The sequence below is a fragment of the Rhinatrema bivittatum genome, chromosome 14 (genome assembly GCF_901001135.1).
Source record: "Rhinatrema bivittatum chromosome 14, aRhiBiv1.1, whole genome shotgun sequence".
NCBI classification, from domain to species: Eukaryota; Metazoa; Chordata; class Amphibia; order Gymnophiona; family Rhinatrematidae; genus Rhinatrema; species Rhinatrema bivittatum.
In genome coordinates this window covers 36,639,993-36,655,552 of record NC_042628.1, presented here as the reverse complement: position 1 = coordinate 36,655,552, position 15,560 = coordinate 36,639,993, and the positions used below count along the sequence as shown (strand labels likewise).

Below are 15,560 nucleotides of genomic sequence, written 5' to 3'. Positions count from 1 at the left end.
AATAAAAATAGACTTTAACACTTGCCTGACAGTGGTCCAAGGTCCTGATCTGTTGGGGTGGAGTGATCTGAGCTCCCCGGTGTCGCACCCAGAGCTGCTAGTTGGAAACAAGAGGGCCCTCGACCCTGTAATGCAGCTGCCTCACAAACCAGCGGTGGATGGTCCCCTCAGGACCTTACAAACCCCCTGGGAGGCTCAGGACATAAAACTGCTTCCTTATTTACTTATTTATTTTTAAATCAAGCAAAAAAGTTTTTACAGACCAAAATCTCTCTCACCAAACTCCAAACTCTGACAACTCTCAGTAACCAGCTCAAGCGTGCGAAACGGGGCCAAAATGGCCACCGTTCCAGCACTAAGCTGGAACGGATCTGCCTGCAAGGGCCGCGATCCTGCCGAGCCCCTTTGGGACTGTGGAGCAGCCTTTCCCCCTGATGCTGAAGTGCCTCCCCCTCCAGGAAGGCAGGCTAAACTATCACGCGAAAGTCGCGCACGCGAGTCCCCACCTGAGCGACAAGCCGCCCCAGGAGGCATCGCAAAATGGCGGAGAAAAGATCCTCTTTAAAGGAAAATTAGTTCTTACCTGTTAATTTTCGTTCCTATAGTACCACGGATCAGTCCAGACCGTGGGTTGAGCCTCCTGTCCAGCAGATAGAGACAGACCAAAACTGAAAGGGTATCCTATATCAGGACAGAGCCTACCCTGCAGCCCTTCAGTATAACCATTGTCAAAGCAGAAAAGTATAAAGATAAACAGTAATGGATCAAGCAAGTAACAAGAGAACTTGAGCAAGTAACAAGAGAACTCAGAAACGTTAACAATTGCAAACATGGAATGGACTCAATAGAGGAACGCTGTTGTCTGAATATCCATTGTCAAAGAGATGCTTCCGGTGCCTTAAATTATAATCACAGATGAAAAACATTCCATATCCTGCAAAAAGAGGGAAAAAGCTTCGAGCGGATGGCAGGAAGTATAGGGAAGGGTGTCTGGACTGATCCGTGGTACTACAGGAACGAAAATTAACAGGTAAGAACTAATTTTCCTTTCCCTGTACGTACCCAGATCAGTCCAGACCGTGGGATGTACCAAAGCTTCCCTAAACAGGGTGTGACCGAGACAGTCCCGATCCAAGCACCTGCCGACCGAAGAAACCAAATACTGGCGCCTGTACATCAAGGCGGTAATATCGAGCAAAGGTATATAGGGATTTCCACGTAGCGGCCCTGCATATTTCCTGCGGAGAGACAGATTGACTCTCTGCCCAAGAAGTAGCTTGAGAACGCAAGAAATGGGCCTTTAAGCCCTCCGGAACCACCCGGCCTTGGCAGATATAGGCTGACGAAATTGCCTCCTTCAACCACCGGGCAATCGTTGTCTTAGAAGCCTGGTTTCCCCTATTTGGATCACTCCACAGGACAAAGAGGTGATCGGAGACCCAAAACTCATTGGTGACCTGGAGGTAACGCAAGAGAACGCGTTTTACATCAAGGCTACGAAGATCACTCCCAACTGGACCCGCTATATCCTCAGGAGAGAACGCGGGGAGCTCCACCGACTGATTGACATGAAAGGAAGAAACAACCTTCAGCAAGAAGGAGGGTACAGTCTTGAGAGAAACTCCGGAATCAGAAAACCGCAGAAAGGGCTCCCGACAGGACAACACTTGAATCTCCGACACTCATCTGGCGGAGCAGATAGAAACCAGGAAAACTGTCTTGAGCATCAGGTCCTTAAGGGTAGCCCGACGGAGAGGTTCGAAGGAAGCCTCACAGGGAGCCCGAAGGACTAAATTAAGACTCCACGAAGGACAAGTAGCCCAGACGGGCAGCTTCAAATGCTTGGCGCCTTTATAAAAACGGACAACATCCGGGTGAGACGCTACTGCGTGACCATCAACGGTACCTAAGAGAGAGCCGAGAGCGGACACTTGGATGCGCAATGAGCTGAGTGAGAGACCCTTGGAGAGGCCCTTTTGGAGGAAGGAAAGAATCACAGAAACCAAAGCAGAACGAGCCATGACACCCGATTCTGCACACACATTTTCAAAAACCTTCCAAACACGGACATAGACGAGCGAGGTAGAAGTCTTGCGGGCGCGCAGTAGACTGGATATAACGTCTTCTTTGTATCCTTTCTTTGTCTCTGCCGTTCAAAAGCCAGGCTGCTAAACAGAAGCGATTCGCCTGGTCGAAAAATACAGGACCTGGTCAGAGCAGACGCAGAAGATGACCGAGACGGAGAAGGCCGTCCGTCGCCAGATTTACCAGATCCACGAACCACGGTCTGCGGGACCTTTCAGGAGCTACGAGGATGACCGGCCCCCTGTGAAGCTCTACTCTTCTGAGGACCTTTCCCCACTAGGGGCCACGGAGGGAACACGCAAAGAAGGACATCGCGGGGCCAAGGAAGGACTAGAGCATCTACTCCTTCCGAGCAGTGCTCCCTCCAGCGGCTGAAGAACGTGGGAGCTTTGGCATTGCCCAAGGTTGCCATCAGGTCCAGGTGAGGAGGACCCCACCTGCTGACAATCGCTTCATCGCTCCGTCTGACAACTCACACTCGCCCGGATCGAGACGCTGGCGACTCAAGAAGTCGGCTTGCACATTCTCCTTGCCCGCTATGTGAGAAGCTGCTAGGCGCTCCAGGTGGCACTCCGCCCAGGCGGAGAGCTTGCTGGCTTCTAGGGCCACCAGGCGATTCTTGGTGCCACAGTGGTGGAATTGTCCGAGAGCATGCGCACCACCTTGCGGCGAATCGGCGGGAGGAAGGCTTTGAGAGCCAGACGAACAGCCCGGGCCTCCAGGCGTGTGCCAACGGGATTGGACCAGGGACCACTTTCCCTGGTGAGATTGAGACTGGCAGACTGCTCCCCAACCGGACCCGGTTACTACAATCCACTGCAGAGTCTGTAAGGATATTCTTTTCAGAAGGTGCTTGAGCGATAGCCACCACTGTATGTCGCTGATGGTAGAGTCGGAGAGCGGGAGTGTCGTCCGAAACTGTTCCGACATCAGTTTCCAGCGGGATAGCAAAGCTTTCTGTAATGGACGCATATGCACAAAAGCCCAGGGGTCCAGGTCAATAGTGAAAGCCATGGTCCCCAGAACTTGGAGGTAGTCCCACGCTGTAGGAAAAGGCATGAAAAGGATATTTCGGACTTGGTCCATCAGCTTGAACGCTCGAATGTCCAGAAGGAATACCTTGCCAACTCTGGTATCGAAGCGAGCCCCCAGGAATTCCAAGACCTGGGAGGGCCGCAGATTGCTCTTGGGAAAGTTGACTATCCACCCCAGCGAAGTGAGGAGAGCTAGGATGTGGTCTACTGCCAGCTTGCATAGAGTCTCTGACTTGGCCCGCACTAGCCAATCATCCAGATAAGGATGGACCAGAGAGCGACCGCCACCACCACCATGACCTTGGTAAATGTGCGTGGTGCTGTGGCGAGACCGAAGGGCAGATCCCGAAACTGAGTGCTGGCCCAAGATGTTGAATCGGAGATACCTCTGATGCTCGGAATGGATTGGGATGTGTAAGTAGGCCTCCGTCAAGTCCAGAGAGGCCAGATATTCTCCGGGGTGAACAGCCGCTATTACCGCCCTCAGGGTCTCCATCTGAAAATGAGGCACCTTGAGGGCCTGGTTGACTCTCTTGAGATCCAAAATGGGGCGGAAAGAACCGTCCTTTTTCGGTACCACGAAGTAGATGGAATACTGGCCGGCGCCTTGGTCCTCCACAGGGACTGGGACTATGGCTCCCAGTCCTTGCAGTCTGGCGAAAGTCTGACATATGGCAGCCTGCTTCCGATGTCCGCAAGGGGAGACTATGTGAAGATCCGATAGGTCTCGAGCAAATTCTAAAGCGTAGCCTCTCTCGATTATCTCGAGGACCCACTGGTCCGACGTGATTTTGGCCCATTCCTCGAGGAATAGAGATAGATGACCACCTAAGTTTGGAACGGAGGAACGGTCCGGCCGAATCTCATTGGGAGGTGGGCTTGGCGGTGGAACGCTGTGGGATGTCATCTCTGAAAGTGCGGCGGCCTCGAAAGGACTGAGACCAGGACGAGTTTCCCCTAGAAAAGGCCCCTCTCGCCCGAGGATTATATCTTCGCTGACCCCAGAAGCGGGTAAGTGTAGGGAAGAAGGCTCTTGACTGTTTTGGGCGGTCCTCAGGTAGTTTATGAACCTTGTTCTCACCCAAGGATTTAATAAGCTGCTCCAGGTCTTTGCCAAAGAGCAACTTACCTTTAAAAAGAAGCGTGCCCAATTGCACCTTGGAGGATGGGTCAGCTGACCAATTACGGAGCCAGAGAAGCCGTCCGGCCAAGACTGCTGAAGCCATCGCTTTTGCTTGGATGCGGAACAAGATGTAAAGTGCATCCACCCCATACGCTATAGCGCCTTCCAACCTTTCAGCCTTCTCTGCCTATGCAGACGGGAAGTCCTGGGTGCTGAGCAATTGTTGAACCCACCTAAGGCTTGCTCGCTGCATGAGACCGCTGCAGATTGTCGCCAAGACTTTGAAGATGCGCTTGAGATAAAATTCTAGCTTGCAGTCTTGAACATCTTTCAGGGCTGTAGCACCCACCACCGGAATGATGGTGTGCTTGGTGACTGCAGACACAGAAGAATCCACCTTAGGAATTTTCAGCATGTCCAGGCACTCCTCGGGAAGAGGATAGAGCTTGTCCATAGCCTTCCCACTCGAAGCCCCGACTCGGGAGCTTCCCATTCCTGGAGAAGCATCAGCTTGTGCATGGGATGGAAGGGGAAAGTGCATGGAAGAGCCCAGAGTCCTGCCAGGACTGGGTCCACGCAAGCCGGCATGGCGGTCGTGAGCGCATCCACTGAAGGACTCCCAATTCCCAGCCCCTGAATGATGAAAGGAATGAGCGGATCCAGTTCCTCCCTCTGAAATAAGCAGAGAACCCAGGGGTCATCCCCCTGGTCCGGAACAGCCAATTGAGCAGGAGGATCCGGAGGCGGGGAACCCCAGGGACCACCCGCACCCTGATAGACCCCTGCGATTCTGGTGCCGCGGAAGCAGGCAGCGGGACACCTCCTCTTGCAAGCTAGCTAAGATTTGTGCATGAGAAGCACAAATTCAGAAGAGATACGAGGTCTGGATTTCCCGGGGGGGGTCAGTACCCTCATCAGCAGACTGCACGGGGCTCAAATCGGGGGGGGGGAAACAGCAAAATCTGGCTCCTCTGTGTCCTTGCAGCCCTGAAACAGGAGCTGCCGATATTCAAGATGTCCGCCGTTCCTACGGTTTGCCGACCCGGGAAAGGCCTGGCCATGCGTTTAGAGGACCTGCCCCGGGATACTGATTTATTCGCTGCTGAGGAGGGGCCCTTTCCCCCCGGCAGACACCCCGAACACAGCCCTTCACGGGAGAGCCGAATTGAAGGCTCCCTGCAGGCAAGACACAGGTTAGAACGCAGCATGTAGAAAACCGCAAGGCAGAGGAGAAAATTACAATCAGCTGAGCAGCAGTGCCTGAAGGAGCGGGAGCAGGAGAATGAACCCTGCTTGCTCCTGTCTCTAAATAACAGCTGCCAAGATAAAATGGGCACCCGATCGTGGAGAGTGCCCCTTTAAAAAAAAAAGGGAGTTAAACTGAGTAGTGCAGGGGGAAAGAATCATCTCTGCTGGCAGTGCTGGGGAATAAACGTCCCGGGAGAGAGACAGCCGTCTAGAAGGAGTGACTGGATCACCAGTATCGCCCCACAGCAAAGGTACAGCGGGAATAGGGAACCTAGGCTGTATAACACAAGGGGCAAAGCCCCCCTAGACTCCCCAAGAGCGAGGCGACAGTATTGTCTCCTGAAGAAAAAAAAAAAAAAAAAAAAAAAAAGAGTCAAACTTTTTTTTTTTTTATATAAACTTAAAGAAACAATAATACATGCTTGATCTTGACACCACAGGGCAAAGGCTAAGGAAGAAACCAGGGAACTGCAGGGTGAGCTGCCTATATCTGCCGGAGACAGACAAATACTGAAGGGCTGCAGGGTAGGCTCTGTCCTGATATAGGACACCCTTTCAGTTTTGGTCTGTCTCCATCTGCTGGACAGGAGGCTCAACCCAAGGTCTGGACTGATCCGGGTACGTACAGAGAACTTTTATTTTATTATTATTATTTTTTTGTATATTCCGCCGCAGCGGCGAAAGAAAACAACGGCGGCAGCATTCCAAGACAGCCACCGCGGCTCAAGAATCAATGCAGTAAAAATAAAAAAGACTGCAGCAATTACTAACCTGCTCCTTAAAAGGCCAATGGGTCCTGCCTGCCTCGGGGGGGGGGAGTGAACCTGGCTCCCCAGTATCACCCCCGACGAAGGACCAAGCTGTGAAGCAGAGTTCTCAACCCTGAACAGCCAAGCCGCGATACCAGAGAGGGTGGCCCTCTCAGGACCTGCCGACTCCCTGGGAGTCTAAAGAGAAAGCACTTTTTTTTTTTTTTTTTTTTAATTTAAAGAAACAGGAACTCCAATATAAGATCACCAAAACTAGCTAAAACCAAAAAAACTCCCTGTTCAATTTTTAACACACTAGCCACAGACTGTAGAATTTTGCACCTCCACCATCTGCTAGAGACAGAAATACTGCCGGACTGTAGGTGGCACCATCCTATATAAGGCGGAGTCTTCTGCTGGGGTGGGGGGCAAAACCCAGGAGTCTGGACTGATCCAGGTACGTACAGGGAAGCAGTGATAGCCATCAAGCAAAATAATAATAAAAAAAAAAGTTTTCTGCCAGAGCGCTAAACGAAGATAACACGCTTCAGCGCAGCTAGTCGCTAAGGCTGAATATGTGATTGAACTAAAAAAAATACATTGGTAATAGATGATGTGTTTGCTTCTTGTGCGGATGATTAAGTCTCTGGTGATAATTTTAAGCAATGAAATCTACAAGACAAGGTGCTGAACGCCAGCACATCCCCCGAACAGAATAGTCTCTGAGTTGCATCTTCATTTAGGGAATATATCTAAACATCTTCTCTTCCTGCACAGCTCCCCAACATCAGCCCTTAGCCAAGGGCGTCTTTGTTTAAGCAGGTGGCACTTAACCAACACCTATTACTGGAAGAGGAAGTGGGTGGGGGAGGGGGGGGGGGGAAAAAAATCACTAAACTAGTTAGACTGGGTTTGTTTGGTTTTTTTTGTTTTTACTGGGGAAGATATATTATGTCCGCCTGCAGCGCTTTCTCTGGCAGCTTTCTGCATCTGAGCCACACGAGCTGTCCGAGTCGCTCCCAGAGGAGTTGAGGGAGGTTGACATGGAGGAGTTGGAGAGCGAAGGCTTCAGTGGGCTACAGTTCATGCTCAGGACCCAGCCCAGCTTGTTATTGAGAACCTGTTTCAGTCCTGGGGGCAGGGGCAGCACCTCCAGCGTGTCCATGTAGTCGGGAAGCAGCTGGCGCAGGCGGACACAGCAGAGGTACTGCAGGGAGGTGTGGCTGGAGCAGGAGCGGATCACTTTCATACTGCTCTTGGCTGCTGTAGAACACACCATGGGGAAAAACTTTTTGTTATGCAGTTTTGTCCCCGCAACTCCTGTAGGAAAATAACAAAAATCAGAACACCTTGGTCACATCAATACTGCTTTGGAGTCTGCTATGAGGAAAAAAGTAGAGAGCTTTTGAACAATACAATTGTAAACTGTCAGAGGTGCACTAACAATCAAAATGAAAATTCTGGCTTACTGCTATCATCTTCTATTAGTTCTTCCTACGAGTCTGGAAACCTCACTACCAGCAACCCCTAGGTATTCTTTGTGAGAAAGCGTGACCCACCAGGACCTTCTGTGTATATAGCAGTAAGAACTTAGCTGCAGGAGAGAATATGCCTCCCATTAGCCCCTGCAAATGATGGATACATGACTTAATCCAAACAATTCCCCCATGATCCAGGCAGCCTTGTGCTGAAAATACCCTGAGACAGGCACTATAAACAAGTCAGACAAGTTCATACAGCCACTAAATTGTGTATAAAAAAAAACCCCCCTACGGGCAAATCTTGCCTTAACTACCACCAAGATGGTAGTTATGGCAAGATTTGTCCTATAATACAGGTGACCCAGGAACTGGATATTACACAATCATCTGAAGTTATGACTGCAGACATAACCAATGGACAAAACACTATCCCTGTTACAAGATGGGGGCGCTATATGCACTTAGCAAATAGCTAGATCCGGATGGAATGGTCCCCACATGGCAAGATGCCAGTTTAGTAGTTCTTGGGGAGAAAAAGTCCTAGTTAAAAAAACAACCCAAAACTCTAAGAAAGAAAACATCTCAGGGAAAAAACAAACAGTCACAGGATTAAAAAGGGTTTTCATACAAAAAAACATACCATCTGGCTTTTCTTCTTTTTTTCCAGATGAGCAGCATTGCAGTTTAAAGTCAGGAACAGATCAACATTCGCACAGCAAAATGGGCTTACTTGCCATGTGGCCAAGGCAGCTTTTAGAGCTCCTCCCCGCTCAGAGTGGGAGCCAGAATGGGGTTCCATTGGCACTGGTACTTGAATGCGGTTCCTAAGGCTCCAACGGGCCTGAACCTCTAGAACATGCTGTAGCCTCAGCAGTGCCAGAAAAAAACCTGATCAGTTTTGCAGCGAGAACTGCTGTAGCACATCTCCAGCTGCTGGAGACAAGTGATCGACAGGGGGATCCTAGGAGATGGAGAGAACCCCGGGTCACATGGTGGAGGGGATATCCCCCGGGGTGGGATGGGAAATACCAGAGAGTTCCATACTGGAAAGGAGAATGCGGGACTTGCCAACATCCCACCTCCTACTCTAGGACTAATGCACACCCACAAAGAAGACCTGCAGTTTCCTTAAAGGGCCTTTTGCCTCAAACAGATGTAAGAATAGCAAATGTAGGATAAAGCACCTAAAACAGGAAATGCACAGCTGCTTTCTAATAAAGGAACAGGAGCTGTGGATAGTCAACTATGTTCAAGCATTATAATCCTGTCACACATCTCCCCATCAGAGATCACCTGCAGTGCTCATGAGCAATTTGAAAGCTAAATGCTCTGGGAAACATCATGTAAATAAATGATGGGTGAAAATCTTAAGCACATAAAGGTTAACGTACAGTACAGTAAATGATGCTGCTGTTTTAAACCCCCTTTTTAACCCAATCTCTAGCTCAAAAGCTTGACAGGCAGGTGCAATAAGATGCACCCAGCCTAGCGCATGGGTTTACTTGCAGCCGAGTGCATGATTTGTGCATGTAATAATAGCCCTCGATGCATTAAGGAGATTAGCGCGTCTACAACATGCATCCTAACAACTATGTACCGGATAGCGCCCAACGTATTTAAATTACATGTAAAGGAAGACATTCAATATTACCGCCCAATACAGCAAAATGTGCCCAAAAGACTGGGCATCCAACGCACATTTTTCTACGCAGGAAAATGAACTCCAGCTCTGGAGGGTGGAGTAAAGTTTATTCCCAGTCAAGGGCTCATGAGAAACATAAAAAATGTGGTCCTCTATGCTGCGATAAATGTGCCCCTTTGTAAGGCAGTTGTTCACAGAGAGACTGGTATAAAATTTAGTTATTTGGGGATAGAAAAAAAAAAAAAAATTAAAAAATGACTATAGGGAGTAGTGGAGCAGGCCATTCATTTCCTTCTGGTAAAACAACAGGCACTGCAGATTTCCATAACTTATATAAACAATGCACTTTTGTTAGGAACACACAATTTAGGCATCCATTTGAGCGCCAAAAGCCACTCGTTTCTCCTTTAGTGCACTTTTTTTTTAGGCTGCTTCAATCTTATGCTCATTTGAATACTGCATCAGGCCCACGGGATGTGGCTGCATACGTTAGAAAAACAGGTGGGCCTCATTGCATCGGCCTGGGAAAGAGCTGTCCCATCTTGTTATGTGATGTTATGTTATCCAAGTTGTTCACTCCCTTGTTCATTGTAAGACATATGTTGTCATTGTTTTCTACTTGTTATAATGTAAACCGGAGTGATAAGTAATTCTGTTACCTGAACTTCGGTATAAAAAAAAGTTATAAATAAATAAATCTCCTGTGTAAAATGCCCCAAAGCTTGAATCCCACAAGCAGCTCTCTGATTACATCAGACTCTTGTTTCCAGATTTGTGACAGACTCTTTTGGCTCTTCCCCCAGTGCTGCATAAATATCTCTCACCTAAGACAATTTTCCTTCCTTTTATCAATGCCCTCCCCGCTTACCGATGCATTTCCTGTTTTTGAAGAAGGTCAGCATGCCATGCCAGGTATCCAAATGAACGCCAATGATGGAGCCCTGTCCAAACCGGGAGGAGAAGTTGGTCTTGTCCCCTTTGTGATGAAGCAGTCCTTGAAGGCAGAAAGAATCAGATATGAATTCACTAATGATACATTGGCTGGTAGTGATATTTATTCAGTTTCAGGATGGTTTAGATACATGTTCTCAACTTGGTCCTAAGGAGCAGAAAAACAAAACAAAAACAAACCTTATTTGGTTTCAGAACACTCAAAATGAATATTCAGATTCAAATTGCATGTGTGTCCAAGAACCAGATTAATTTGCATATTGTGATCAAATGTAGAGCTGCTTGCAGTCCTTGAAGACCAGAGTTGAGAACCTGTTGTACACTCAGTTCTGGGATAACAAGTAATGGTAGTATTTCCGCACCAGTACACAGACTCTTCCCAAATGCTAACCTTATAGGACAGTGACAGAGGAAACCATGAAGTTTCTTGACTAAAACTATCACTGCATATAAAAAAGATGGCTGCTACTATGAATACGTTGAAGGATGGGGGGAGGGGGGGGGGAGAGGAGTCCCAGTCATCGCACAATAGTGACACCAGTGGCCACAGTTGCAGGGTTCTGGTGTGGCCTCTGGACTAGGACTGTTGCTGCAATGAGTGGGCCAAGAAAGTTGGAGGAGAAAGAAGATGCAGGAACAACCTTGGGTAATTGATATTGAAGCTCATGGCATTACAGCTCAATGGAGGAAGGTTGTGTTTGAGCTGGAAGCCCAAAGGAGAAGGAAGAATCTGCTGGGCCAACCCCCCCCCCCCCCCAACCTCAGCCAGGTGCTTTTCCATCTGGTATTCAAGAACAGTGGGACACTTATGTGTCCTATTTCTATAACTGCTGTATAAAAAGCTGCTCCCAATTCCCCCACCATCACTAGAACTATTAAGATGGAAGAGTAGATAGGCTGCAGTTTTCTGCCTGTTAGTGGTAACAGCATAGGCCATTCATAAAGAAAGTTATACACTTCTGCTCTGTAAAGCATAGCTGCTTACCTTCAACAGAGATTGTCTGTAGACTGCAAGACAAGTCACACAACATAATCGCAAACCTGCAGAAGCCGAAGAGACAATAACCGTCGCACCTGACTCTGAAGCTTGCACATCCGCTCCCTGGACAGAAACACCTTGCCCTGTTTTGTGTCGAACAGGGCTCCCAGGTACTCCAAAGACTGGGTGGGAACCAGATGACTCTTGTTGAGATTGACCACCCATTCCAGGGACTGCAAGAGATGAAGGACTCTGTCGACTGCCTGACGACACTGAATCTCGGACTTGGCCCGAATTAACCAATCGTCCAATTAGGGGTGTACCAGGAACCCCTTTCGTCGAAGCTGAGCCGCCACCACTACCATCACCTTCGTGAACGTGCGGGGGGCCGTGGCGAGGCCGAAAGGGAGAGCCCTGAACTGATAGTGCCTGCCCAGAATGCAAAACCTAACCGTTGATAAAACAGCTGAATGCCTATATGGAGGTACGCTTCTGTGAGATCCAAGGAGGCCAGGAATTCGCCTGGACGGACCGAGGCAATCACCGACCGAATCGTCTCCATTTTGAAGTGTGGAATGCGAAAGCATCTGTTTACCCCCTTCAGATCCAAAATTGGTCTTGACGTGCCGTCCTTCTTTGGCACGATGAAGTAAATGGAATAACGGCCCTCATCTCGCTGACCGGGGGGCACGGGGGATATCGGTCCCAAGCCTTCCAGGCGTCGAAGGGTTCCCCGTACTGCTGCACACTTTTTTGGACACTTGCAGGGCGACACCAGGAACTTGTCTGCCAGAGTCCGTGCAAAATCTAACGAGTAACCGTGCCTTATCACGCTGAGGACCCACTGGTCCGACGTTATTTTGGCCCATTCCTCGGAAAACGCCGCCAAACTGGCTCCTACGTTTGGAACGATGGACTAGAGCTGACGCGAGGGATGGACCAACCGCATCTCAATGGGAGGCCTTGGACCCCATTCCTGCCGGGGTTCCCCCCTGTCTACCGAACCGTTTCCCACGAAAGGACTGCGACCACGAGGAGGACCCCGAACGGTAGGAGGGACCGGAGGACCTCTGAGGGCGAGACCTCCTGTTTCCCTGGAAACGGGACCTACTAGGGAAAGAGGACTGAGTTCTCGACCTGTCTTCAGGCAGTTTAAAAGCCCTGTTTTCCCCGAGGGACAACATCAAATCATCTAACTCTTTGCCAAACAATAACTTTTCCTTGAACGGCAGCGCTCAGAGGTGAGCCTTGGACGACCCATCCGCCGCCCAATTGCGGAGTCAAAGGAGGCGACGTGCCAAAACCATGGATCTGGCTGACGTACGAAGGAGGTCGTAGAGGGCATCTGCACTGTACGCTATTGCCGCCTCCAAACGATCTGCCTGCGTGGCCTCCTCCTCCGAGAGATCTGCATTTGCCTGGAGGACCTGGGCCCAGCGCAGGCTAGCCCGCATGGCGAAGTTACTACAGATGACTGCGCGGACCCCCAACGCCGAAACTTCAAAAATCTTCTTAAGCTGCAACTCTAGCTTTCTATCCTGTATGTCTTTGAGAGCCGTGGCTCCTGTGACTGGAATAGTCAACCGCTTCGTCACCGCTGCGTCCACCTTTGGCAGCCGGAGGAGCTCTAGCGCGTCCTCTGGTAGCGGGTAGAGCTTATCCATGGCCTTGCTCACCTTCAGGCCCAACTCCGGAGTATCCCATTCGCGGAACAAAATATCCGATGCCGAGAAGTGGAATGGGAAGGCCACTGCCGGTCCAGTGAGACCCAAGAGCACCGGATCCATGTTGGCTCCTGGCCGAGAAACCGCTGGCGGAGCCTCCACCCCTAGCTCCTGGAGGATAGCCGGAATAAGCGGGGACAACTCATCCCTCCGAAACAGGCGGACCACCTTCGGGTCATCTCCATTGACGGCCGGCGTTCCTTTTCCAGCACCTGGCTGGGAGGGACTCTCTCCTCTTGCCCCATCGGCCCCCCCTCCGGGGGTTCTTCGGATGGATCTGCCTCGTCCAGCGACGTGGACTCTGTGTCCGTGTCCTGAGGGATACCTCGCAACGGACGCTTCTCTCTAGGTGGGGCTGGGGTACTGCGCGAACCATCCCTGGATTTCCTCTTCCAGGATCCAGCTTTGTCGGCTCCCCCAGCGGGAAATGTCTTCCCCGCTCTCCGCCTGCGGCCTTTATGTTTAAGGACTTTGCGCAATAACAGCGCAAAATCCGACGAAAATGAGGACTCGGAGTCCGAAGACGCCTCGACCGCGCTGGCCTCCACAGGGGACTCAGCCCCCCCCCCCCGGGGTGCCCCCCCCCCGAAGGCTGTTGCTGCGGCGAAAGCGCAGGAGGCATGCCGCCATTACCAGCAGCCTCCCGCGCAACTTCCCGGCCAGTCCCTAAAATGGCCGCCACTCCCGCAGTAAGAGGTCTGCAGGCCTTTCTGCAGCCTTCTCAACGCGCGGCGGCGATCGTGCCGGCTGGGACCGGCCTCCCCAACCTGCCCCGGATGGTCCCTCGCCGCCCGAGACACAAGAACAAATTCGCGCGCGCCGAGCCGCATGCGTAGCAGACCGACCCCCTCGGCATCCGGAGCAACCGCGAGGAAGGAATCGAATTTCAATTAAAATACAACCCCACGTCAAGCGGCCCCCCCCCCGGCGAAGAAACGGAGAGCCGGCCCTGAAAACAAAAACGTCCGTTTTATTGGGGGGTTTTTTTGTTTTTTTTTACAAACTTGCCGCTGTCCCCGGTCCTGAGGCTCCTGTTCCAGCGGGGGTGAGTGAACCGGGCTCCCTGGTGTCACCCCCGACGCTGCTACTGGAACCAGCCGGGTCCTCGACCCTAGCAGCAGCCTCAACCAGGGGGGGGAATGGTCCCCTCAGAACCTTCCAACCCCCCTGGGAGGCAGGGCGGACAGGGATCTTCCTTCTTCAGTCTTCCTGTAATTCCTCTTTATTATTATTTTTTTTTTTTCCAACACTAAAAACCAACCCTGACTAACTACCAGGACCCAGGGAAGGCAGAGGCTGTGACTGCACCTGCACCACCTACTGGAGACAGAGTAAGACTGAGGGGCTGTGTGTGGCACATAGCCATATATGGTTGAGTCCGACAGGTCTTGCTCTGTCTCCATCTACTGGTGCGGAGTCACAACCCAGGTGTCCTGGACTGATCCGGGTACATACAGGGAAATTATTTTAAACATTAATAAGTCTGCAATTTCATTTTGGAGTTCTTTCAGAACTCTGGAGTGTATACCACCTAGTCAAGGTGATTTTCTACTCTTTAATTTGTAAATTTGCCCTATTATGTCTTCCAGGTTTACCATTATTTGTTTCAGTTCCTCTAAACCATCACAATTAAATTCCAATTCTGGTATGTGTATCTCCCCAAGTAAATATCAAAGAAAAAAATTAATTTAGTCTTTCTGTTATGGCCTTGCTTTCCATAAGTGCCTCTTTTACCCCTTGAACAACTAATAGTTCAACTGACTTCCTCACAGGCTTCCTGCTTCAGATGTATTTTAAAAAGCTTTTATTTTTTGCCTCTATGGCAAGCTTCCTTTCAAATTCTCTTTTTGCCTGCCTTATCAATGTTTTGCATCCAACTTGTCAGTGCTTATGCTTTTTCCTATTTTCTTCATTTGGCGTCATATGAGTATGATATTTTTTGAAAGATGTTTTTAGTTAGTTATAATAGCCTCTTTTCACTTCACCCATTAACATACCAGCAACTGTTTGGCCTTCCTACCACCTTTTTTTCATGCATGGAATACATCTGGTCTTGGCTTCCAAAATAGCATTTTTAAACAAATAAAGCAGAATATAAATCAAAAATAAATAAAGGGAACTCTTAGATGAAGGCTAGTTTGGGTCTGTTGGGTTGGACACAGGATGCTGGACTGAAACAAATACTAAATGGACCATGCATCTGACCCAGCTTAGCTGTTATGTTCTTTTGGAGAAGCTATCATTCCTTGAAGGGTGCCTGCTTCAGCTAGCCTCCCTTGTCTTTTCTTCAGAGGAGTTAAAAAGGAAGGCTGCAGGCCCTTCATCTTGGCACAATATAAGCAGGTGGGAACATCATGGTTCCCTCTCAAGCAGCAGTAACACCGTTAGTGAGTGTCCGAGGCTATTTTATGCTATCATTTAAAGCCTGTTGGCATGAAAAGAAATAAAGTAAAACTCTAATTTTAAGGAAGAAATAACAAAAATAATTGTTTTGAAGAGGGAGGATGAGGACAGAGGAATTCAGAGGAGAGAAAAAAAATAGTG

General features: G+C 49.7%; 1 protein-coding gene across 3 annotated transcripts in view; it reads right to left on the bottom strand.

The window, feature by feature from the left end:
- Nucleotides 1-6,432: 6,432 nt before the first annotated feature.
- SPSB3 (splA/ryanodine receptor domain and SOCS box containing 3) overlaps nt 6,433-15,560 on the bottom strand; it is a 30,505-nt gene continuing 21,377 nt past the window's right edge. For all 3 annotated transcript variants that reach the window (XM_029577667.1, XM_029577666.1, XM_029577669.1), the window contains exons 6-7: nt 10,231-10,356; nt 6,433-7,559 (exon numbers count right to left, since the gene is read on the bottom strand). In XM_029577667.1, the coding sequence (XP_029433527.1) occupies nt 7,189-7,559; nt 10,231-10,356 (497 nt within the window). In that variant the 3' untranslated portion in view covers nt 6,433-7,188. The remainder of the gene's footprint in view (nt 7,560-10,230; nt 10,357-15,560) is intronic.